The sequence below is a fragment of the Eptesicus fuscus genome, chromosome 20, assembly GCF_027574615.1.
Source record: "Eptesicus fuscus isolate TK198812 chromosome 20, DD_ASM_mEF_20220401, whole genome shotgun sequence".
NCBI lineage: Eukaryota > Metazoa > Chordata > Mammalia > Chiroptera > Vespertilionidae > Eptesicus > Eptesicus fuscus.
Window position 1 is genome coordinate 32,194,124 of NC_072492.1, and position 24,465 is coordinate 32,218,588.

General features: G+C 41.1%; 1 protein-coding gene across 1 annotated transcript in view; it reads left to right on the plus strand.

Annotated features, from left to right (window-relative positions):
• The window catches only part of TANC2 (tetratricopeptide repeat, ankyrin repeat and coiled-coil containing 2), a 272,846-nt gene that overhangs the window by 158,762 nt on the left and 89,619 nt on the right, over window positions 1-24,465 (plus strand). The window contains exon 9 of the mRNA XM_028157430.2: window positions 15,311-15,436. Coding sequence (XP_028013231.2) covers window positions 15,311-15,436 — 126 coding nt within the window. The remainder of the gene's footprint in view (window positions 1-15,310; window positions 15,437-24,465) is intronic.

Below are 24,465 nucleotides of genomic sequence, written 5' to 3' on the forward strand. Positions count from 1 at the left end.
CATATTGAGTAATTCACCCAACTCAGTAATTTTTCATATATTTACCAAGTTATGCAGCCTTCATCATGAATCAGTTTTAGAACATTTTTATTATCCCAATAAGACTTGTCATGTCTATTTAATATTAATTTCATTCCCATCCCGAGCTCCAGGCAACTACTAATCTACTTTCTATCTTACCTTTTCTGGACATTTTATATAAATGGAGTCATACAATATGTGGTCTCTTATGTCTGTTATAATGTTTTTGAGGTTCATCCATGTATTAGAAGTTTGTTCCTTTTTATTACAAATAGTATTCAGTTGTTACAGCTATTATTACTACACTAGAGGCCCAGTGCACAAAAATCCGTGCACTTGGGTGGTTCCCTCAGCCCGGCCTGCACCCTCTCGCAGTCCTGGAGCCCTCAGGGGATGTCTGACTGATGGCTTAGGCCCGCTCCCCGTGGAGAGTGGGCCTAAGCCACAGTCTGGCCTCCCACTGTGGAAGGCCACCAGGTGGGCCGATCAGGGGATGGCACTGGCCGGTGAGTGGCCAGCCCTAGCGCCCCCCCCCCCCCCCCCGATTGCCCCACCACTGCTGCAGGTTGCCGCCACCCCCTGATTGCCATCTCGTCCTTCTGCCCGCTGGCATGCGCCTTGGCTGGCCTGGTGCTGCCTGCTTGCCAGTTCTGCCCCTCCCCCTCCACCCCGCCGACTGGTCATTCCACTGTTTGGTCAATTTGCGTATTTCGCTTTTATTATATAGGATTTTATCCATTCACCAGTTGATGAACATTTAGGTTTTTACAATTTTTGATTATTGTGAATAGTGCTGCTACAAACATTCATGTGTAATTCTTTGGGTGGACATATGTCCTTATTTCTCTTGGATAGATGCCTATGATGTATCAAAGTAAATTTATGTTCAACTTTTTAAGAAACTGCCAAACTGTTTTCCAAAGTGGCTGCACCATTTTACATTTCCACCCACAGTATGGGGATTCCTGTTTTTCCACATCTTCTCTACCATTTGTTACTGTTTTATCCCTTATTATAGCTTTTTGATTGGGTATGAAATGTTATCTTGTTGTGGTTTTAATATTCATTTTCTAATGACTAATGATGCTGAACACATTTTGTGTATTTATTAGCTATCATATATCTTCTTTGATGAAATATCTACTCAAACCTTTTGCACATTTTTATTGAGTTATTTGTCTTCTTATTTGTGTAACTAGAGGCCCAGTGCACGAAATTCGTGCACTGGCGGGGGGGGGGGGGGAGAGGAGTCCTTCAGCCAAGCCTGCCCCCTCTGACAGACTGGGAGCCCTCAGGAGATGTCCTACTGATGGGGAGCGGGCCTAAGCCTCAGTCTGGCCTTCCCCTGCGGGAGGTGACTGGGTTGATCAGGGGAAGGCACCAGCCCCATCACCCCGCTGCTGCTGCCACTGTCACAGCCGCCAAGATGTTTTCACCAACACGGACTCCAGTCCCTTCACCTTGAAAAAATGACAGCTTTCTTTAGGCATTTTTAAGATGTGTCTTTCATAGGATATGACATTTTTTTTCTTTCTTTCTTTTTTATCCTCACCTGAGGATATGTTTCCATTGATTTTTACCGAGCTTGGAAGAGAGAGGGAAAGACAGAGAGAAACATCAATGTGAGAGGGACACTTTGATTGGTTGCCTCCTGCATGAGCCCTGACCTGGGCCCTGGCTAGGGAGGAGCCTGCAACCTAGGTACATGCCCTTGATCAGAATCAAACCTGGACCCTGTGGTGGGCAGACCAAGCCTCTATTCACTGAGCCAAACTGGCTAGGGCAGGTTATGACAATTCTTAGTCCTCCAGCAGCGGACCTTTGTTTTTCCTCCAGGAGTGAGGTGGAAAAACCTTAGAACACCTTCTTAGGTTCTTATTACTCAAGTTACCAAGAACACTGTGAGAGGCAGCTTACAGGGAGCTTAGCCAATGAGCCTTCAGAAAAGGTGTTTCTTCTGCAGCTCATGCACAGAGGACCCCCTTCATTGTGTCTGCAGGGCTTCCGTCCACTGGGATGGGGGCATGCCCCAAGCTGCGCGCCCCAAGCTGCGCCCCCCCAGCCCAGCGGCCCTGCTTTCTGTCAGCTGCGCTTCTGTCTGCTGGGCCAGAGGCGTGTCCCAAGCTGCGCAGCATCGCTCCCCGGCCCAGCGTCTGTCCGCTTGGCGTGTCCCAAGTTGCGCTGCGGCGGCTCAGAGCTCACCCCCAGCCCACCGCCCGCTTTCTGTCAGCTGGGCTTCTATCTGCTGGGCCGGGGGCGTGTCCCAAGCCAAGCAGCGGTGGCTCTGAGCAGCCCCGGCTCTGAGCAGCCCCCGGCCCAGCGTCTGTCCGCAGCCCCCGGCCCAGCGTCTGTCCGCTTGGCGTGTCCCAAGTCGTGCTGCGGTGGCTCAGAGCTCAACCCCGGCCCACCGCCCACTTTCTGTCAGCTGGGCTTCTGTCTGCTGGGCCGGGGGCGTGTCCCAAGTCGCGCAGTGCGGGCTCTGAGCAGCCCCTGGCCCAGCGGCCCAGTTCTGTCAGCTGGGCTTCTGTCTGCTGGGCCAGGGGGTGTTCCAAGCTGCGCGGGTGGCGGCTCTGAGCATGCCCCCAGCCCAGCAGCCCAGCGTTCTGTCTGCAGCTCTTCCTCCCTCTGTGGCCTGTGAGTGGGACGCTAGCGTCGTCACCATGGTGATGACGCTAGCGTCCCACCCTGGTGCTAGGTGGGCCGCCAAGCAGCCCTGGCTCTGAGCAGCCCCTGGCCCAACGGCCCAGTTCTGTCAGCTGGGCTTCCATCTACTGGGTCGGGGGCATGTCCCAAGCCGCGCAGGGCCAGCTCTGAGCAGCCCCCGGCCCAACGGCCCGGTTCTGTAGCTGGGCTTCTGTCTACTGGGCCGGGGGCGTGTCCCAAGCCGCTCAGCGCCAGCTCTGAGCAGCCCCCGACCCAGCGTCTGTCTGTTTGGCGTGTCCCAAGTCACACTGCGGCAGCTCAGAGCTCACCCCCGGCCCACTGCCTGCTTTCTGTCAGCTGGGCTTCTGTCTGCTGGGCCGGGGGCATGTTCCAAGCTGCACAGGCGGAGGCTCTGAGCGTGCCCCCAGCCCAGCAGCCCAGCGATCTGTCTGCAGCTCTTCCTCCCTCGGCGGCCTGTGACGACGCTAGCGTCCCACCCTGGTGCTATGTGGGCCGCCATCTTTGTAGCTATGTGGGCCGCCATCTTTGGTGCTATGTGGGCCGCCATCCAGCCTGCCCGCGTTTCCCTTCGGCCCCAGCCCCGGCCCCACCTCCGCCCCGCCCTTGTCCCCCGCCCCGCCTTCTCCTCCAGCCCGCCCGCTTTCGCTTCGCCCCCAGCCCCGCCTCCGCCCCGCCCTTGTCCCCCGCCCCGCCTTCTCCAGCCCGCCCGCTTTCGCTTCGCCCCCAGCCCCGCCTCCGCCCCGCCCTTGTCACCCGCCCCGCCTTCTCCTCCAGCCCGCCTGCTTTTCCCTTCGCCCCTGGCCCCGCCTCTGCCCCGCCCTTCTCCTCCCCCCCGGCTTGCTTGCTTCTTCAAAGCTTTACTCCCTTCTGCAGCTCTTGGCTTCTTTGGACGCTGTCTTGATATGCAAATTAGCCGCCATCTTTGTTGGGGTAATTTGCATATTCGTCCTGATTGGTTGGTGGGCGTGGCTTGGCTGGTGGGTGTGGCTTAGGTGTGGCGAAGGTGCGGTCAATTTGCATATTTGTCTATTATTAGATTAGATAATTTGTTGTAAATTCTGGATAAATATTTTTATCAGATGTTTTTGCAAAATATTTTCTGTCGCTTATTTTTTCATTTCTTACTGATATATTTTTGGATCACAGAAATTTTACTGTGCTTCTTTTATGAACCGTGCTTCTGTTATCATTGTTTCTTTATCTTTTTAATAGAAAGTATGCCGATTATATCAAGTATCATGAAACAGTGATTTTTTTTCTTTGCTATTGGAGTTTGTTTTTATTCAAGTATTGGAAAATACTTCTTGTGCATACTTAAATTGTTTTCTTCTCTCTTCTTTTTCCTTTCCTGTCCCCCTCATATTAAAAAAAAAGAGTGGGGGAATAATATTAGCACAAATTATTATTGATTTTAATTATTGATTTTTTTTTTACCAATCACAATGGTCATCCTATAACACTGACTAAAAGTGATATTCAAATTCTAAGTAGTACTGATCATGCTTCTCCAAAGGAAAGGAAGGGTAAAAGCTAAATGCACCATCAGAAGGCAGTTAGTTCTGTCCTGGAGAATAGGAGCTTATACTGTCATAGTACATACTGACTATGTTGAACAAAATACTTAATCAGATAATCATTTCTTGTCAGTGTTGAATGTAATACAAACAGACCTACTATTGCCTACAAGGCAAGTCATACGTCAGGGAATAGTTTGTATTGGGTTTTCTGTCTGACAATCATGGTTTCAGTGTCCTCACAAAGAGGCAGAAAAATGACTCAGTTCTTTTTAAAATTGAATGGATTATAGGTTGGAAATGTTTCCTGAATGTAGAAAAATAAAATTAATTGCATATGGTATTATCCTGCTAACTGTATAATGTATATAAATATTTGATAAGACCACCATCTCTGGTAGCTTAAATGATTAGATATCTAAATCATCTTTTAAAATAAATTTTCTTAGCTCAAGAGGGTGCCCTCTTCTCATTTTAGCTCTAGATATACATATTTTCCTTTACTTTCCAGTGTGTACATAGAAGTGGTTTCCCCAAACTGGGGGAAGATCAAATCTCCTTGGTTAACAGAAATAATTAAGGATCTTAACTATGATAAGAGCTTGAAATAGAGAGGGAAGATACAGTATATTTATTAAATTGTGTTCTAAGCATATGTACAGCAGGGAAGGAGGGGTATGTGATGAAATGCCAATAATAAAAGGCCTTATTCAAATCCAGCTTTTAAATTTCTCTTTTAAGAAAACTTTATCTCAGTATGAGTAATATAATTATTTATTTTAGAGGCTAAATAATAATGAATAATGATGTGAAAATACCATTTGCATCACTTAAAAAAAAAAAAAACACCTAGAGGAGTAGTTGTTTAAAGGGTCCTTGCTGTGTTGCAGACTGCTCTCCACTGGGGGAGGAGAAGCACCCTCTTTTTGCCTGAGTTTGTTGGCATTGTTATAGGGCCACATGGAGCAGGACCAGGAAATTGTCAAGGAATTATTTACAGTCCTTGAGGCTGCTGCTGGATTGAACTCTAAAAACTAAAACTTTGTATTATTCCCTAAGTCCCTTGATTTTAAAAAGAATGGAAAGGACACGTGGCAAGGGAGAGGGATAGAGAGTTAGAAACATCCATGAGAGAGAAACATTGATCAGCTGCCTCTTGCACACTCCCTATTGGGGATGTGCCCACAACCAAGGTACATGCCCTTGACCGGAATCGAACCTGGGACCCTTCAGTCTGCAGGCTGACGCTCTATCCACTGAGCCAAACCAGTTAGGGCATAAATTTTACTGAGCTTTTTTATTATTATTATTATTGATTTTTTTACAGAGAGGAAGGGAGAGGGATAGAGAGTTAGAAACATCGATCAGCTGCCTCTTGCACACCCCCTACTGGGGATGTGCCCACAACCAAGGTACATGCCCTTGACCAGAATCGAACCTGGGACCGTTCAGTTCACAGGCTGACACTGTATCCACTGAGCCAAACCAGTTAAGGCATAAATTTTTCTGAGCTTTTAACTAAAAAATGAAAAAATCTATATAATGAAATTTAAAAGCAATCATGTACTTTTTATTAACTATTACTAGTAAAACAGAAGTCTGTTTATTATAAGTATAAATATATTGGTCTATTAGATTTAACTGTATACTTTTAGAAACATAAAGACTCAAACAGGTAAAATCTTATAGTTAGACTAGCCGCCCATTGCAGGAATATTCCTGCAAGAATAGGGCTTCCTGCAGCCTGAGCGAAGCTCCCACCCGTCTCCGCTGCCTCGCTCCCTCCCACCCGTCTCCGCTCCCTCCCACCTGTCTCTGCTGCCTCGCTCCCTCCCTTCTCCGCTGCCTTGCTCACTCCCTTCTCCACTGCCTCGCTCACTCCCTTCTCCTCCGCCCCACTCACTCCCTTCTCCCCTGCCCTGCCTGCTTCCCTCTTTTCTCCACCGCCCCGCTTGCTTACTTCTCTGCAGCTTTGCTCCCTTCTGCAGTGCTTGGCTTCCTTCTCCACTGTCTTCAGTCTTTGCTCTGCACCTGGATATGCAAGTTAACTGCCATCTTGGCTGGGTTAATTTGCATATCACTCTTGATTGGCTGGTGGGCGTGGCTGGTGGGTGTAGTGGAGTGATGGTTAATTTGCATATTACTGCTTTATTAGATAGGATATACCAATTAAAAGCTCCACATACCACATATGTAAAAAGTACTCTTTACTGAAAACAAGAGCTTTTAACTAAAATGACGAAGTCATTAAAGATGAGTTTTGACAGTAGTAAAGCTTGTGTTTTTTCTGGGGTAACTCAGTTTTCCAAATATAAATTTAGTTATATACCTTTAAATTAAAAGTCTTAAGTATGAGAAAATTAAAACTGTGTGTTTTATTGTTTCCAAAATGTAAATCACTGTTCCATATTTATTTTTAAGCCTGTTGTATTAGAAGAAAATAAAGAACCCTTGTGGACTTGCGGTTGCATGGCAGAAATTATCAGAGTAGGCTGTCTATGGTCATACATGATGTCTTAAAGTGAAATTGGCAATGAATTGAAGGGATGTGGGAAGCAGGAAATGTTCACTTGCAACAGCTGTCCTCCATGCTGTGTGTGAAAATGAAGAGTCAGTCTATCAGGGAAACATACAGACAACAGAAGTCAGTTAAAATATAAACTTTCACCATCTACTTGTTAATGTTTGGAGCTGCACATTTTCCTAAGAAAAGGATCTTAAGAATCAGGTAAATGCAAAAATGGGACTCCTGAGGAATTTAAATGAATTGAATCAGGAACTGTAATGAGGACTTTATAAAAAATCCAGATGGGCTTTTCAGACCTTAGAACATTGGCTTAATGAATCTAAAGGTGTAAGGACCCAGAGTGGCTTCTTGCCCAGGCTGTTGCAAACTAAGTGTCATTCCAGGCTCCCTTCTCAGATCAGCCAGAATGACAATTGTGCTGCTAAAATCTATTTGCAGTAGTAGCAACTGATAAAAGAATAAATAATTCAAACTGGTTTCAAATTCAATATAGAGCTGTCTCTGGAATGTTTTGTACTAAATGTTGTCTCTGAATTTTTTTTTTCTTCCCCTTTGTGTATTAAATTATTTTGAATTCTAAAAAGTATGTCAGTTAAATGTTCTATAAGTGAGTCAGCTGTTCCAATCTAATGAAATTTCAAAAATAATATGCTCCCTTTTTCTACTTCCTCTTCCTTCTCTGAAAATGGAGAAGGCTTTTTTATTGACAGGTTTTATGGGTTTACTTTTTAAAGCACTTTATTTTTATATGAAAGGTTTATTACAGATTTGTTTTTTCTTATTTCTTTATTTCCCTTAAACTTACCAAATTATCTCTTCTAAACATATTTGGAAAGTGTTCTTTAAGTATTATAGTATTAATTTAACTTGACAGAATTATCGCAAAATATTTGCCTATAGCATCATGAGATGAGAATGTATATGTCTATTTAGATATATTATTGGTGTTTGTGTGGGATGATGTTGTACAAGGTGTTGTTGTTATGGCCACCTCCTTCATCTTTAGCTTTCAAATAACTGGATAAGACAAATCCTGATTTGTTACTCATTGATTGTTTAAATGTAACCAAAACACAAAGTATATGTTAAATACAATTGTTGAGTCATTAAACAAGCATTTATAGAGCATTATTTTAACTTCTAAAAATTATGTCAAAATATTAAGGATAAGGATAGAGCCAGTCAGATTTCTGTATCTAAGTAGGACTAGTCTGGAATTCGTTCTATATTGAGCATTATATGCAGGGCACTCTGATTTACTCTAAACATGCCAGGCAATATTTAAAGCACTTAAGAATCATTAATAAGCAGAACAAAGATTGCCAACTTCATGGATCTTACATTCTAGCCAGGGAAAGTAAAATAAACATAATAAATAAGTAATTTATATAGTATGATAGAAAGTGGCATGTATTTTAGAGAAAAGTTAAAAGAGAGATCGAGAGTACCTGAGAGCCCTGACCAATTTTGCTCAATGGTTAGAGCATAAGCCCAAGGACCGAAGGGTCAAGGGTTCGATTCCAGTTCAAGGGTGAGTGCCGGAGGCAACTAATTGATGTGTGTCTCTCTCACATTGATGTTTCTCTCGCTCGCTCCCTCCCCCCCTCCTTCCACTCTTTCTAAAAATCAATGGGAAAAAATATCCTCAAGTGAGGATTAACCACACACAAATAAAGAGAGAGAGTATCTGAAAGGAGTACTTGAAGGAAGATTATATGAACATTAGTGGCCTGGTACACGGATTCATGCACATAGAAAGGAAATTAATTAGAAGAAGTATTTTAATATCGCTATTCACCCTTTCTCTATAATAGAAGTGTCAACCAAATTCATGATCGACAATGACAAATCGAAACACATGCGTGTGATTGGCACCAGCAAGAGCTTTATATGGATCGCGCATGTGCAAGTCAACTTAGCCTTTTATATATATAGAACTAGAGGCCCAGTGCATGAAATTCATGCACAGGGTGGGGGGGGTCCCCTCAGCCCAGCCTGCAACCTCTCCAATCCAGGACCCCTTGGGGGGGATGTCCAACTGCCGGTTTAGGCCCGGATCGGGCCTAAACCGGCAGTCGGACATCCATCTCACAATCCTGGACCACTGGCTCCTAATCACTCACTTGCCTGCCTGGTCGCCCCTAACTGCCCCCTGCTGCTGGCCAAATTGCTCCCAACTGCCCCCTCCCTGCTGGCCTGGTCACCCCCCCAACCAGCCTAGTCACCCCTCAATGCCACCCCAGACAGCCTAATCGCCCCCAACTGCACGCCCCCCCCCCGTGCTAGCCTGGTCACCTCCAACTGCCCCCTCTGCCAGCTGGTCGCCCCTAACTGCCACCCCTGTTGACCTGGTTGCCCCCAACTGCCCCCACCCCCCCACTGGCCTGGTCACCCCCAACTGACCCCCCCTGCCAGCCTGGTCGCCCCTCATGGCTGCCCCGCCGATCTGGTCGCCCCATGCAGCCTGCTGATAAGTCGTTTGGTTGTCCTTCACTAACCCCCCTGCCAGCCTTGTCGCCCCACACAGCCTGCTCTTCAGTCGTTTGGTCATCCCTCACTAACGCCCCTGCTGGCCTGGTCGTAGGCAGCCATCTTGTGAGGGTGTAAGGGTTAATTTGCATATTGCCTCTTTATTATATAGGATAAACTTGCTCAATTAGACCTGCTTTCTGATTTAGCTAAACTTTTTCCAGCCCAGTGAAGCACCCCAACTTCTCTTTTAGGTAGTTGTCAGCAACACAGCAGTAAATATCAAAATGAAGAGGATTATTGTAGATCACGCAGGGAGAACAAAGGGTAAAATATTTAACTGCAGCAGTGTTTGACTATATTCTGTGCAGTGAGAAAACCTGAAGTCATTTTCAAGGCCCATCATTTCTTACTTCTTTTCAGTCGGGTCAAGTTTCTAAACTTTCTAAATCTCTGTTTTCCGGCTAGTGAAAAGAAAATAGGATTCTGCTGAGTCTCCTATCTACCTATTCCAGGACTTCTGTGAGGATCAAATGAGATGAGGCACGGGAAAATGCTTCACAGACATATGGTTAAAGTGTAAAATGTTTGCACCTGGCTATAAAGCAAGTCATGTTCCTGGGCTAAAGAAACTGCAAGGAGGCTAGTCTCTAGGGAGAGGAAGCCGGACATTACTACGTGATGTCATTACCCAGTGCCCACAGCAACCATTTCCAGGCTGGACTGGGCTGTGGGCCACATTTTGCACCATGGGGTCTCGGCAGCGTTGGCTGCAGTTTGGTGAGCTGTCGCTCCAGGGTGGTCGTGGGGCCTGTGTTCCATATGGGGGAAGCCGAGTGTTGCTTTGTCAGCACCAGGTCCAAGGTGCCATTTCTTTCAGCTCCTGCGTTGAGCGTCTGCCTCCTGGTGGTCAGTGCGCATCATAGCGACCAGTCGTTCCACCTGTCATTCTGCTGTTCAGTTGATTTGCATATTAGGGTTTTATTATATAGGATTGTTGGAGCCAAGCATATTACCATAGTGATGTCTGTTAAGCATTAAGCAGAGTAATGAGGAGGATAAGGATAGAGCCAGTCAGATTTCTAATTCTAAGTAGGACTAGTCTGGAATTCAGTTCTGTATTGAGCATTACATACTGGGCACTCTGATTTACTCTGAAGGGATAATGTTATTAGAGATGAATCAGATGTTGCCTTCTTGTCCTCAAGAACCTTCTATAATTTTTTTTATCCTCACCCAAGGATATGCTTTTATTAATTGTCAGAGAGACATTGATATGAGAGAGAGACTGATAGGTTTCTTTCATCTGATTGGGGATGAAGCCCAAAACCTAGGTATGTGTCCTGACTAGGAATTGAACCCACAACCTTTTGGTGTATGGGACGATGTTCCAACCAACTGACCCATCTGGCCAGGGCAAGAACCTTTTAATAATAAGAGAAGACAGACATGTAAACAACTAGCTGAATAACACAAGTTCTAATTAGCAATATATGTATGTGGTTGCTGAAACGGAGAAACAATTAATCTGACTGAGGGATCAGTCAGGGAAGCAGAAAAAGTATAGCCTGGGCAAATTTTGACAAGGAGTGAGATCCCATTTGACAAAGTATGATGAAGACTCTTTCTCAGAAAGTGGTTTGTAAATGGAAAAGATTCAAGTGACTCTGAGGGAGAGTACAACTACATATAGTTGGTAGAGCAAAGAGACACAGCTAACAGAATTTCAGGTCTCCTGACTCGTGCTTTTAAATAAGGCATTTGAAGGGACAAGATTTTTTAAAATGAATAAACAGAAAGAAACTGAAAATAGAAGAAACTTTAAAAAGGAAAATAATGATTTAATGAGGGAAAAGGTAATAAAATTACTTTGGATTAATTTGATAAAGAAAATAGTGATAGACTGAGAGACAACAAAAATATGTTAATTGCTAACATAAGAAAAAGAAGTAATGTTTAATAGACTTAGGTAAACATTAACCATATTTAACTGCAGTTCAGATTGAAGCAATAGTTCCCCATTGGCTGATTTCAGATCTGTCTAGGCCCTAAATAAGGACTTCAGAGTTGTTGCACTTGATAGTCAGTGTTACTGCTTTTTTTTAGGTTCATTTTGCCCATGAGTATTTGGGTTTGTGAAAGAATGGACTATTCATACAGATCAGTAATTGCAATGTTTGTCTGTTTCTTTTAATGTCATCTGTCCAAAATTGAGGAATGTACTCATTTCAAAATATTTTACTGCGTTTTTGGTTTTGTTAAATAAAGCAATAAAACAATTTATGTTTATATTCCTAGGAATTACTACAGTAAAGATTAATTTAGTAAAACGTAAGTTCACACTAAAATTTATATTTTATGAACGTTGCCTGGCCAGTGTGGCTCAGTGGTTGAGCATTGACCTATGAACCAGGAAGTCACTGTTCAGTTCTCGATCTGGGCACATGCCTGGATTGTGGGCTCGATCCCCAGTAGGAGGCAGCCAATCAATGATTCTCTCTCATCGTGATGTTTCTATCTCTCTTTCCCTCTCCTTTCCTCTCTGAAATCAATTTAAAATATTTTTTAAGTTGCCAGTAGCTCTTAATTGAATTTAAGAAGTTGAACATGTGGAAAGTAAGGCTGTGGCTAAAAATCTTTGCCAGATATTGTTTCTAATACAAAGTAATTTCAATGGATTATGTAAATGTTATTTAATTTAAATTCATACTCAAAGTATAGATCTCCCTTAGTTTAATCTTTAAAAGATTTGTAGACTAGAAGGATATAATATATAAAAAAAAGATAGACTCAAGGCTTTTTTTCTTGCAACAGCTTTTTGCTCCATTCCATGTTATATATTTCTATGTCATTCTGCCTACTACTAATGAAATAGACATTCTCTTTTTATTAAAATACATCAAACCATTTTAATGTATTGGCACATAGAACCTTGCTAGGGTCTTGCTTTAAAATTATATAATTTGTCGTTAATATTGCCATAATGGTAACTAAATCACTCATCCAGCCGTTAAGGTTTAATTTGAATTTTGTTTTAATGTGCATAAAAGATTCTCATTGTCATTAATCTTTTTATGTTACTCTTCTGTTTATCAGATTTAAAAGTATGTTATGACAACTTTCCTTATTTTTTAAAAAATGGGGGCTTTATTCTTTTGTTTCTTTCTGTGGAAAATATTCAAAGTGCAGAGATGCATTAGTCTGTGACATGCTGGACATCATTACTTTGCATTAGCAAGGCCTAAGTTTGATTATTGCCCTTCAAAGCCATAAACAATAGGGAGTTGAAGGAAAGTGGCAAAGGTGAATAAGATGTGGGAAATAAGCCTTTTAAGAAAGAATTAGATCTGTGTAGCTTTAAATGGAGGAGGAGGAGGGTACAATGTAAATAGCACTCACTGGATTGAGATGCTGGTTTCAAGGCCTGCCTCTACCAGAGTGATTCACTTTAGACAGGCCACTCTACATTACTGTCTCTTAATCTGTAAAATTAGGGGACTTGATTAGATTGGAATCAACAGACTTTTTATTAAAAGACCAGCTAGTATTTTAGGCTTTGCAAGCCAAATGGCTTCTGCCACAACTACTCAACTCTGTTGTAAATGAATACTTAAATTAGGCAAGGCTGTATATATTCCAATAACACTTGACTTACAAAGATAGGCAGCAAGCCAGATTTCATCCACTGGCCTTAATTTGCTGACCTCTAGACTGGATGACCTTTAAGATTTCTTTTACATTTGCATGCTGTGATAATTCTTTATTATAAACATCATAGAAAGGGATTGCTGGTCATTTATTTTCTACTAGAGGCCCGGTGCATGAAAATTCATGCACTGGAGGGGAGCGGGGTCCCTCCACCCAGCCTGCCCCCTCTCACAGTCCGGGAGCCCTCAGGGGTGGAAGGCGACCCGGCGATGAGGGGAAGGCAATGCCCCATCATGCCTCTGCTGCTGCCACTGCTGGCAGCGCAAGCCTCGGCCGGCCCTGGTTACCTGAGCCTTGGGCGGCTGGGGGGCCGAGGGGACTGGGCGCCGCCATCTTGTGGCTGTGGGCGCCGCCATCGTTGAGGGCGGGGCAGTCAGCATATTCCCTCCTTATTGGCTGTGGGCACCATCATCTTTTCGACAGCATGAGGGTCAATTAGCATATTACCTCTTTATTAGATAGATTGATGTACCAGTCAGAGGCTAGCCAGGAGACAAAAACCATATAGGTATTTTAACAGAAAATTTGACATGAGAACAATTGTTAACTAGATTTTAAATTACTGAAAGGGTTATTTACTGAGGTATCATGGATTTAGCAAATGCAGGAAGCAACTACCACCTCTGAGCCTGTGGAACAGGAGAAGAGGTTGAGATTGGTAAACTGTAGAAGACTGGAGGAATGACCCCACAAAATTGAAACTCATATCTCTGTGAACTGGCTCCTGCTCAACTGATGATAATATTTCTGAGCTCCAAGGAAGGCTCTGTGCAGACGGAACCTCTGAGGGCTCCCTTTAATGGATAAAGAACCAAACAAAAGAAAGTAGACTTTGGGTAAAGCAGGAGGGATTGTATTAAACGTAAGAAATAACTAATTCATAGATACAGTGGGAATGGTGTAAGAGTCATTGTCCCCAGTGTTTTTCAATAAAAGGTTAGTTATCTACTCTGGATAGTTTTAATTTCAGAATGCTGAGAACAAGATTATCTTTATTCCTCTGATACTCTCTTCCTCCCTCTGGTGAGTAATGTGGCATTTGACTTCCCTTTCTTGGTGTAAGTTCCCTAGACTAGTTTTCAAAGACCTTTATTTTTATTTTTTTCTAGAAACTGTATTATAATTTGGTAAGTCTTTTGTCTGAGTTTCTACAGACCTAGGTAACCAAGACAATTGCAGTAATTGAAGGATGAGGGGGAATATTTATCTCTTGCACTTGTTCTTTACATTTTTTTTCTCTTCTTCCTTCTCTCCTGTTTTCTTTGTTTTTTTCTCTCTTAGCTTGTAGAGCTCTGTGTAAATTTTTTTGTGCCACTGTTCATAATTCACCTTATGTTATTGTTGTTTGTGTCTTATTTTGATTGGGATTATAGACAATAATACTTCATTGGATCTCAGAAGCCAAGAAGTGATTTCAGTTTGCTTCTTCTCACCCATTCTAAATAGTCATCAGAGGTAAACTGGCTACTAAGCCAAGGAGGGCAGCAAGAACAGTGCCTGGCATATGGTAGGTTCTCAGTAAATAACTGTCATTGAATGATTGAACCTATCTCTGGCACAGATCATACATAGCAACAAATTGAATTAATGGTTTAATTAAAAATTTATAGGCTCTAAATAACCATTTGAGAGTTTTTCCACTTTTTTTGTTAAAAACTATTCTGTCTCAGTGCTTTCTGATTCTTAGTTTCTTCATTTTTTGGTTCATTTTAAGTGGACCCAACAGCTCTCAATACTCAGCAGTGTCAATCCCATTTTCTTTCTCTTTTGTGGCTGTGTTAGGAATTAAAGGATTTATACATGGAATGGGAGGACCTTAATATTTGATTATCTTGAGATAACAACAGAATGTTTTTGGAATTCATGGATATTGGCAGTTTCTAAATGCTCTTTGGCAGTTCTCTATCCATTGTCTCAGGTTCCCACCTTTCCAGCACACACACACACACACACACACACACACACACACACACACAAATTGGTTTCTATTTCATTATCATGAAAGAAAAGTGTGGAAAATAAAATGTCATGTTTTTCTTACAACTCAATATAATTTGAAACAGGTTTCTTGATTGATGATGTTTATATCTTATTCTGTAAATGGGATTTGTGACCCCAAAAGAAACAAAAACTAATAATCTTTGTTATCAGGTACTAAGGTTTGCCAACTTGTTGCTAGTATTCTCCATAAGCTCAAGCAGTTGATAGTGATGAAGGAGCTGGAGACAACTGTTGACATGTTTCCCTGGCCCATGTTCTAGACACTGATGAGGATTTTGAATTCAGCAAACAGTTGGTAAATGTATCTGCTGGAGTAAGCTCTGATTCCAACGTTTTGAGATACAGACTAACTGAAAGTAACTTTTTGAAACGTAAGTATTCTGACTAAACTCTTCTGTCTTGTCAGCCACAAGTTCTGCCCACTTGGAGGACCTCGCTTACCTGGATGAGCAGAGACATACACCTTTGAGAACTTCTCTTCGAATGCCAAGACAGAGCATGGGTGGTGTTCGAACACAACAGGATTTAAGAGGTTAGAACCACAGGATTACTTTGTTTGGGGATGCTCATGGGAAAATGGAAATGGGCTATAGGCAAAAAGTTTCTTTGTTTCCAATTTCTACACTTACTTAAACCTATCTTAAGAAGTGAGCATGTAACCATAGAAGAGAAATACAAATACATTGCACAACGGAATTGTAATTACCTACATATAGAAGTGTTGGCATTGATTCCTTGAAATTCTGAAAGGGCTGGTGGTGATAGGGGAAATAATCTTTTAAAAGCCCTGAATTTCCTAAGTGAATGTTGACCAAATTCAACCCTAGCCATTTTCAGCATGAACTTGGTGCTGATAATGGTGTTTTGCTAGAGAATTTATTCATGTTCATTCTAGTGGCCATTTCTAGTGACATGTTGTACTTTTAATTTCTTGGAGTTTTAGACAGGGCTTCTAGTCCTGTCCTGGCAACATCTAAACTTATCTGTTTCCCACTCAGGTACCTGTTTACACTCTCTGTGCATGCTGCTTGTTTCTACAGTCAGGATCCTGATCTTTTCAAAGACTTTCATTTTGTTATAACCATGGGCTAGTTGAGAGACTGTTACTGGTATCTCTGCTTGTGCCTCTTGTTTGCTCAAAATGAACCGAACTGTCTTTGATAGCCTTAACAGATGGTTTGCTTTCTCTAGTATCTAGTAGTAATCCATAGCTCCACTACATCAAGTATATTTTTAATATTCTTTTACAGATTATTTTCATCTTGCTTTTGTTCTCCTTCTTACCCCCTGTCCTGTGCCCCATTCTAAATCCCTATGTTGCCAAAATGCATAACTCACACCAAAAAAGGATCATACATGCCTGCTGTCCATTCTGGAAGTCATTATACTGACAGTATTTCAATGATGAGTAGGCAACTGGGAGCATCAAATGATTGTATCGCAACAATTATCGTACATCTCATCAACAATAGTGAGTTGATGGCCTTAGTCATATTAGTAGTCATAGTTTTATTTTTAATTCTATCCATCCTGCTTGCCATTTCTTTAATTAGCCACATACTAGTTGCTTATATGTGCAATAGTGTATTTCCAGCCCAAAAAGTGGTATTGTGTCAAGTAATATTTTAGTGCTGGTAAGTTGATTATATCCAAAGCCTGAATAAATTTAGTCAGAAAACTAAATAAATGATTTGTTCCAAGATGCATAGAAATACTAAAGAAGATTGGACACAACTATTGATCTACTAGAGGCCTGGTGCATGAAATTCATGCACAGGTATGGTCCCTAGGCCTGGCTTGTGATCAGGGCCATCTTCCCCAGCTGCTGGCAGCTGGCCCCGCCCCCCGCCGCCACCCACCCCCAGTTCCCCATCGCCATCTGGGGATCGGAGCCTGCCAGCCCGGGGGAGGGACCGTGAAGTGGTCAGTGCGCCTCATAGCGACTGGTCAAGCTATCGTTCTGGTTATTCCACTGTTCAGTCAAGTTGCATATTACTCTTTTATACATACAGATATAGACCTTCAAATTTGGTTAAAATCTGCCACATTGGCATCACTATGTATCTCACTTCTGTAAAACATACTGACATTGTTGAATTTATTTTCTGCTTTGCTCGTCAATGAATAATGAATTTTATACTAAACTAGAGGCCCAATGCACAAAATTCGTGCACGAGGAGGGGTCCCTCAGCCCAGCCTGTACCCTCTCGCAATCCGGGACCCCTCAGGGGATGTCGAACTGCCGGTTTAGGCCCAATCCCTGCATTAGACCTAAACCGGCAGTCAGACATCCCTCTTGCAATCTGGGACTGCTGGCTCCTAACCACTCGCCTGCCTGCCTCATCACCCCTAATCACACTGCCTACCTGCCTGATGCCCCGATCTACTCATCTGCCTGCCTGATTGCCCCTAACTGCCTCTGCCTCAGCCCCCACCACGGTGGCTTCATCCAGAAGGATGTCCGGAAGGTCGTTTGGCTGTCCAGTCTAATTAGCATGTTACACTTTTATTATTTTAGATAGAAAACAAAATTAACTGACAGGTTTTAACCGTGTGCTTTTGCGAACTCTTCATAATGGGTTCTAGTGATACTTGATAGGACATTTCTGCTTCTAGTATCTAAAGATTTGTAAGAGCTCTGACAAATGCATTTTACTGAGCTTGATGTTTACACACATATATCAGTTGTATCTAGAATACAACAAAAAATCTTTTTCATTGCATTGAGCTTCAGCCTGAACATTCAGTAAAACCAAAGTACATACAAAGATTTTTTTTCAAAGTATGACTAAGTCTTTAGGAATCGCTCTGCCTGAATAATATATCCCTTAACAAAACTAATTTTATACCCTTACAGATAGTATCTCAACATTGTTTACAATAACACTTAGAAATGGAATTTGTTCACTGATAATGTTACTATGATATTAGAATTTCAGTTCCTTAAAGTTGTCTTTTCTTTCAAAAGCTTTCCTTTTTATGGTCTAAATGGTTAGTACATGCCATCCAGATGAATGCATTAATCCATAAGTTACTGGATGTTTACTAAGCAGTATTTTGCCTTCTAAAATAAGCATACTTTAATTTAGAACTTTGAGGCCCTGGACAAAATTGTCCCTCAAAGAGTAGCATGTTATCTTAATTACTGTTTGCAAATGTACTCTGTGACTTATGAAATGACTTAAAACACATTAACAAGAAAGGAAAGCAAACTTGGACACACTCTCCTCATGTTTCCATAGACCTGCTTGGCAAGCTTTTATAATTTGTGATCTTTATATCCAAAACATTGCACTTTATTGTAAAAATAGAATCATATTGCTTTCTTAGCATAATTTTTTAAAAACGTGTTACATTATTTTTTCTAATTTTGTTTAAAGGGACATACAAATTGCAGTCATTGTTCAGTTTTATATCTTTTTCTTCTTCTGGTTATGGTTGGAGTAAAACAGCTTTACCCAGAAAAAAATAGTAAAGTGATTAAAAACCCTTTTTAGTATAAATTAAGATGTATCTTTCTATATTGAGGTATTTCTATATTTTGAAATATTACTCAAACAAATCATGATACAGTTTTTAAATCAGAGTTCTGGTTTAAATGACCCTGGATCCTCACAGTTAATGGTCACATACACTGTAGTGTATCCAGTAGGTGCTGAATTTACTGATTCCAAGTACAGAGATTATCTGAAATAATAATCCTTGAATATATGTCTAAAGAGGTGGCAAGGATTTATTTGGTGCTTCATACAGGCAGTCTTGCACTATTCTGTTTAGAGCAGTGATTCTCAAACTTTTTTGGTTCCAGGACCCCTCTACACACTTTAGAAAGTATTGAGGACCGTCAAAAGCCTGTATTGATGAATTATGTCTATTAATATTTATCATATTAGAAATTAAAACTGAGAATTTTAAAAAATATCTGTCCACTTTTTTAAACAATAGTAAACCCATTGTGTGTTAACATCATGTAAGCTATGGAAAATTCCACTGTACACTATCAGAGAATGAGAATGGAAAAAGACAAATGATGTCTTAGCATTATGCACATAGTTTTGACTTTGTGGACCCCCTGAAAGTATCTTGAGAACACCCAGTGGTCCCCAGATCACATTTCAAGAACCATTGGTGCAGAGGATACCATTATAATTGAAGATAAGCTTTATGCTTTAGGGACCATACAGAACGCAAAAAAAAAATGCAATTTGCAAAATGGTTAGAAGTTGATCAGGAATGTTGTTTAAGAATACAGGCATTGTTCATTTAATAATTACCTTAATAGTAACTGCAATTGTTTGCTCATAATAATGGTCTTTTGACTGCTGAAACAGAAATTGCTGGGGTAAAATCTGAGCTAGAATTTGGGTCTTCAAGTGGGGTATTAACATTCACTTCATTAGTAAAATTTCTATACTTCTTAAGATAGCTGTTTTGAACAGTTGTTCTACCAAAATTTATGTTTCTAGAGACCCGGCCCGACAAAGGAGACACGGCCCAACAAAGGATACAAGGTCACATAAGTGCACTGTCCTGGATCCTATTGCAAGAAGTTATGAGATTCCTAGCTGTCAACCACCTAAGGGCTTGAGCTTTAATGATAGTTACGGAAGATAGTGCAGAGTACAACTGACTAAACTTCTGCAAGTGCCTTTTCTAGTCCCAGAGCCTAATGTCCTTGACAGATATTAATTTGAAACCTTATTAAAGTTTTTAATTTTCATTTTTAAAATTGGGTATCCATTTTTAAAATGTAATCATCATTGTGTTAATGTGGAGTTATGCTAGAAATTATCCACCTGAAACCTCTCACTGTTTCTGACCATCTTAATGGCATCTCTATTCCACAGAGAAAGACAAACTAATTTTGCTGCCTAGTAAAAGGAGGGGAGAGGTTGCTGGCTTTCATGGACAAATACTAGTATAATAAACGTTATGATAGAATATGTAAAGGAAAGCAGGGAGAGTTAAAATACACAAAACAAAATATAGCATAATGACTGAATAGGAGCTACTTGGGGTAAATTAGCAACAAATTATTAATGATAAGTCTCTAACCTTCCTGATATTAAATCATAATCACTATTCTGCTTGAAGAGATTACACATTCCTAATTAAATCTTATTTCTCAAAATATGTTGTTTCCTTAGGACTTTTACTAAATCCCATTATATAAATGGCCATTCACAGGCACTGGGTTTAGTTAGCTGCTTTAATAGTTTCTAGGTTGGAGGGCATAGGTGCAAATGGTATTCTGACTAATTGGCAGAATTTATGTGAAATTGACCCTGCTACCGTTAACTTGGCTTTATCAAAGCAAAGAATTTAGTTTTTGTCTAATAAAATCAGTGCTTCACACCATTTTTGAGTCCCTTACTTTTCCAAAACAATGAATTCTTTATGAATATGACTAAGATGCATGTCATGAAGCTAATACTCTTGCAATAGCCCACTGAGTCATACATCCTTGAGGTTGCTTAGTCATCTTGATCATTGCCTGACTAGCTCTCACATTTACAAGATAATATTTCCATCAGTGTTTTCTGTCTCATTGTTCATTGTTTTATTTTTACAAGGTTAAATTTCTTTCTTTTTAGATAAATTCAAAATCCAGAGATAAGGTTACTTGCACATAACTGCCTATATATAAATATTAGATGGATAGATTGTAAGCTTTACTAGTATGTCAACTCTGTTGCACAGCACCCTAAAATTTGAAATTATAGTACTCAAACTGGATGCCTTTGAATGTCTTCTAGAAACTAACTTATACTTTTTGGAGTAGTCTGGCTATGATTTTTTTTTTAAGCTGATCACTACTTGTTAGAGTAGCTCCAGATCTGGTTTGTATATAAGCCAGCCTTATTTGCTAAACTCCATCTTAAATTATGAAAACCCAAACAATAGCTAATATACAACAAAGTTCCCCCATAAGACCCAGAAGAAAGAAATAATAACCTTTGAGAAAGAGGAGAGTCTAGAAACTACATAATCTTCTAACAGGCACATATTGACCTCTTGCATTAAATAAAACTCCTTAAAGAAAGGCTGTGAAGTAACATGAAAGAAATTCTAATTATGATATCTAATTCTGTAAGAATAAATCACTGAAAATATTTTAAATGACTTACATGCAATAATGAAAAATAAGTAGCCATTAAGCCATTTTGATGTTTTGATCTAAATTAGATTTAAGGAATCCGTTTCCCAGTTAATCTTTCTATCATTATTTTCTCCAAAAGTAACTAAATCTTATTAAAGTGGCCATAATGTTACTAAATTTACTTAGGTAACATTTTGCAAAGCATTTTTTGTTTCAGTAAGATGATCTAAGCTTTCCAGTTTTATAGTATATAAAAATACTTTTCTAATGGGATCACTTCCCCACATACTAGTAAAATACAGAACTGCAGAATTTTGTAGTATTAAATGTGAGGAAACATGTAAAAAGTGGCAATATTTGGGAAAATTGAATTTTTCCTATTTCTTTTACTGTTTTCCAAATATTTTTGTTCCCTTCCTGAAAATTCCATTCAGCAATAACTCTACATTGTTCTAAAAAAAAAAAGTCCTAGAAAACCACTGTCAAAAGCTGAAATTCAATATGAAAGTTATTCAAAGACTGAAAATATTATTTTCCAGAGTAAAATAAACCTTTCCCCCTTTTCATCCCCACATTAATAGAATACAGTGGACTTCTTAAAACACTTAGACAAATGTTGAGAATGAGACACTTTAAACATATATAAAAGTGATAGCTTACATTTTTTGGAGTGCTTGTTCTTTATAGACATAGTGCTAAGAGCTTTATACACGTTCTTATTTAATCCTCACAACTCTTGGATGTAAGTATTGGTACGGTAGTAAGGGAACTGAGGTTTAGGGAGGTTAAATAACTTGCTTAAGGTTACATATCTAGTAATTGGCAGTGTCCAGATTCATTTATCTGACAAATTCCGAGACTGTGCTCTTAAACACCATACTATACTATGTCATAGACAATCTATAATAATAAAAGCGTAATATGCTGATTAGACCAGACAACCGAATGACCTTCCGGACGTCATTCCAGGTATCCTTCCAGATGAAGCCACAGCAGCAGGGGCCAAGGCAGAGGCAGTTAGGGGTGATCAGGCAGGCAGCAGGTGAGTGGTTAGGGGTGATCAGGCAGGCAGGCAAGTGGTTAGGAGCCAGTGGTCCCAGATTGCAAGAGGGATGTCCGACTGCTGTTTTAGGCCCGATCCTGGCAGTCGGACATCACCCAAGGGATCCCGGATTGCGAGAGGCTACAGGCCTGGCTGAGGGACCCTCCCCCCCCACCAAGTGCATGAATTTCATGCACCAGGCCTCTAGTCTATAATAATAAAAGTATAATATGCTAATTAGACCAGACGTCCTTCCTTCTGGACAAAGCCACAGTAGGCGGGGGCAACGGCAGAGGCCCTTGCACGAATTTCGTGCATCGGGCCTCTAGTATAATACAAAAAGGGATGGGAAACATAATATAAACATATAAACATAATTCCCACATGGCTGCCTTTCATCAGGGGCTATGATCAGAGAGGCCACCACAGTGATTCATTAGCCCAAAACAACTCATACTTTCTTATTTTTATTAATAGTACCCCAATTTTCTTCTCATTAAGACTTTAAGTCCTGGATTCAGCTTTGAATCACCATCTTCATTATGTCCAGGCTTTTATGTTGCCTGATTTTCTCACATTCTTCCTTGTTATCCATTCTTTTTATTTGTTTGTTTAATATGTTTTTATTGGTTTTTAGAGAGATAGGAAGGGAGAAGGATGGAGAGATAGAAACATCAATGAGAGAGGAACATCATTGATTGGCTGCCTCTTGCATGCCCCTTACTTGGGATTGAGCCTGCAACCCAGGCATGTGCCCTTGACTGGAATCGAACCTGGGACCCTCCAGTCCACAGGCCAATGCTCTATCCACTGAGCCAAACTGGCTAAGGCTATTAGCTTTAAAATGAACTCTATTGATACCTAAGAAAAGCTAATATTTTTACTTGGGCAGTTTTCAATCTTTCATTTTTATATTTGCTTTCCTTTTTTTCCCATCTGTTCTTTGTTTTCTTGCATTTCCCTTTTTCATCCCATTTTTTTGAATTGAGTATTTTTATGAGTCTATATTATGTTTTTAGTTAATTAGCTATACTCTTCACATTGTTGGGTTTTGGTATATGGTTGCTTCATTATTTTTAGTATATAGATTTAATTTATACAGTATACCCTCAAGTTATATTATACCATTTTATGTAGAGCATAAGGCTTTTATAATACTTGTGTAAGGGGTGTCCCCTAGGTTTAATGATTCACTAGGAGAACTCACAGTACTCAGCATATAATCATTTCCATATCTATGCCTTATTACAGTGAAAGGATACAAAACTAAATCAGCAAAGGGAAAAGGCACATGGGGCATAGTCCGGAGGAAACCAGACACAGCCTCCAAGTATTCTCTCTCAATGAAGTCATATGGTATGCACTTAGCAATGACTGTGATAACACATGTGAAAGGTTGTCTGCCAGGAAAGCTCATTAGGGATTCAGTGCTCAAGATTTTTGGTGGGGTCTGGTCTATAGACCTTCTTGCCTAAAACATACCAAAATTCCCGACTCCCAGAAAAAAAAAGCAGGTGTTCAGCACAAACTATATTGTTTGTACAAACAATTTAGGCACAGCAATTTACTCTTATTAGTTCTGGTCAATGGTAGGAATCTTCTTGAAATTCACACTCTGAGATTTCAGGTAAGGGCCAGCCTCACAAACAGGCTCTCTAATGATAGCAGTCTAAAACCAGTTATGTGAATTGTTTTCTGCACAGTAATCTATTTTTATTTCTCTCCTCCCAGCCTTTATGTTATTGTTGTCAGACATTTTACTTATATAAATGTTATAAGTTCCACCATATAAAAGACAGTTATCTGTTAAAGAGTTTTTTAAAAATAAGGAAAAATCCTAATATATAAAAACCCAGGGTCTGTAACAACTGACTGAAGGCTTGACTGAACACTGGAAGTCAGTCCTGCAGTCAGTGCTGGGTTGCTGTGGCGACCCAGCACTGACTGCCGAGGGGGCTGCAGATCAGGCCCAGAGAGAGGCCCGAAGAGAGAGGCAGGGTCTGATCCGCAGCCTCCGTGGCAGCTGTTGATCAGCTGTTGCCTCTCTCTTTCTCTCTGGGCTTCGCCAGCAGCCGCGCCTGTTTCTCTTCAAACCTCCGTGGGCGCTGCTGATCAGCCCCACCTCTCTGATCAGGCCCAGAGACACTGACTGGCATAGAAACTAACCAGTCAGAACCAAATCTGGGTGAACTGTGAGGAGCCAATGGCTGCCTAGGAGGCAGAGTTTTTGACACTGACTGGCATAGAAACTGACCAATCAGAACCAAATTGGCTGGCAGGGGAGGGTAGTTAGGGGCAAGATCAGACCTGCAGGGGAGGGCAGTTGGGGGTGAGATCAGGCTGGCAGGGGAGGGCAGTTAGGGGTGATCAGGCAGGCAGAAGCAGTTAGGGCAATCAGGCCAGGAGGGGAGAGCAGTTG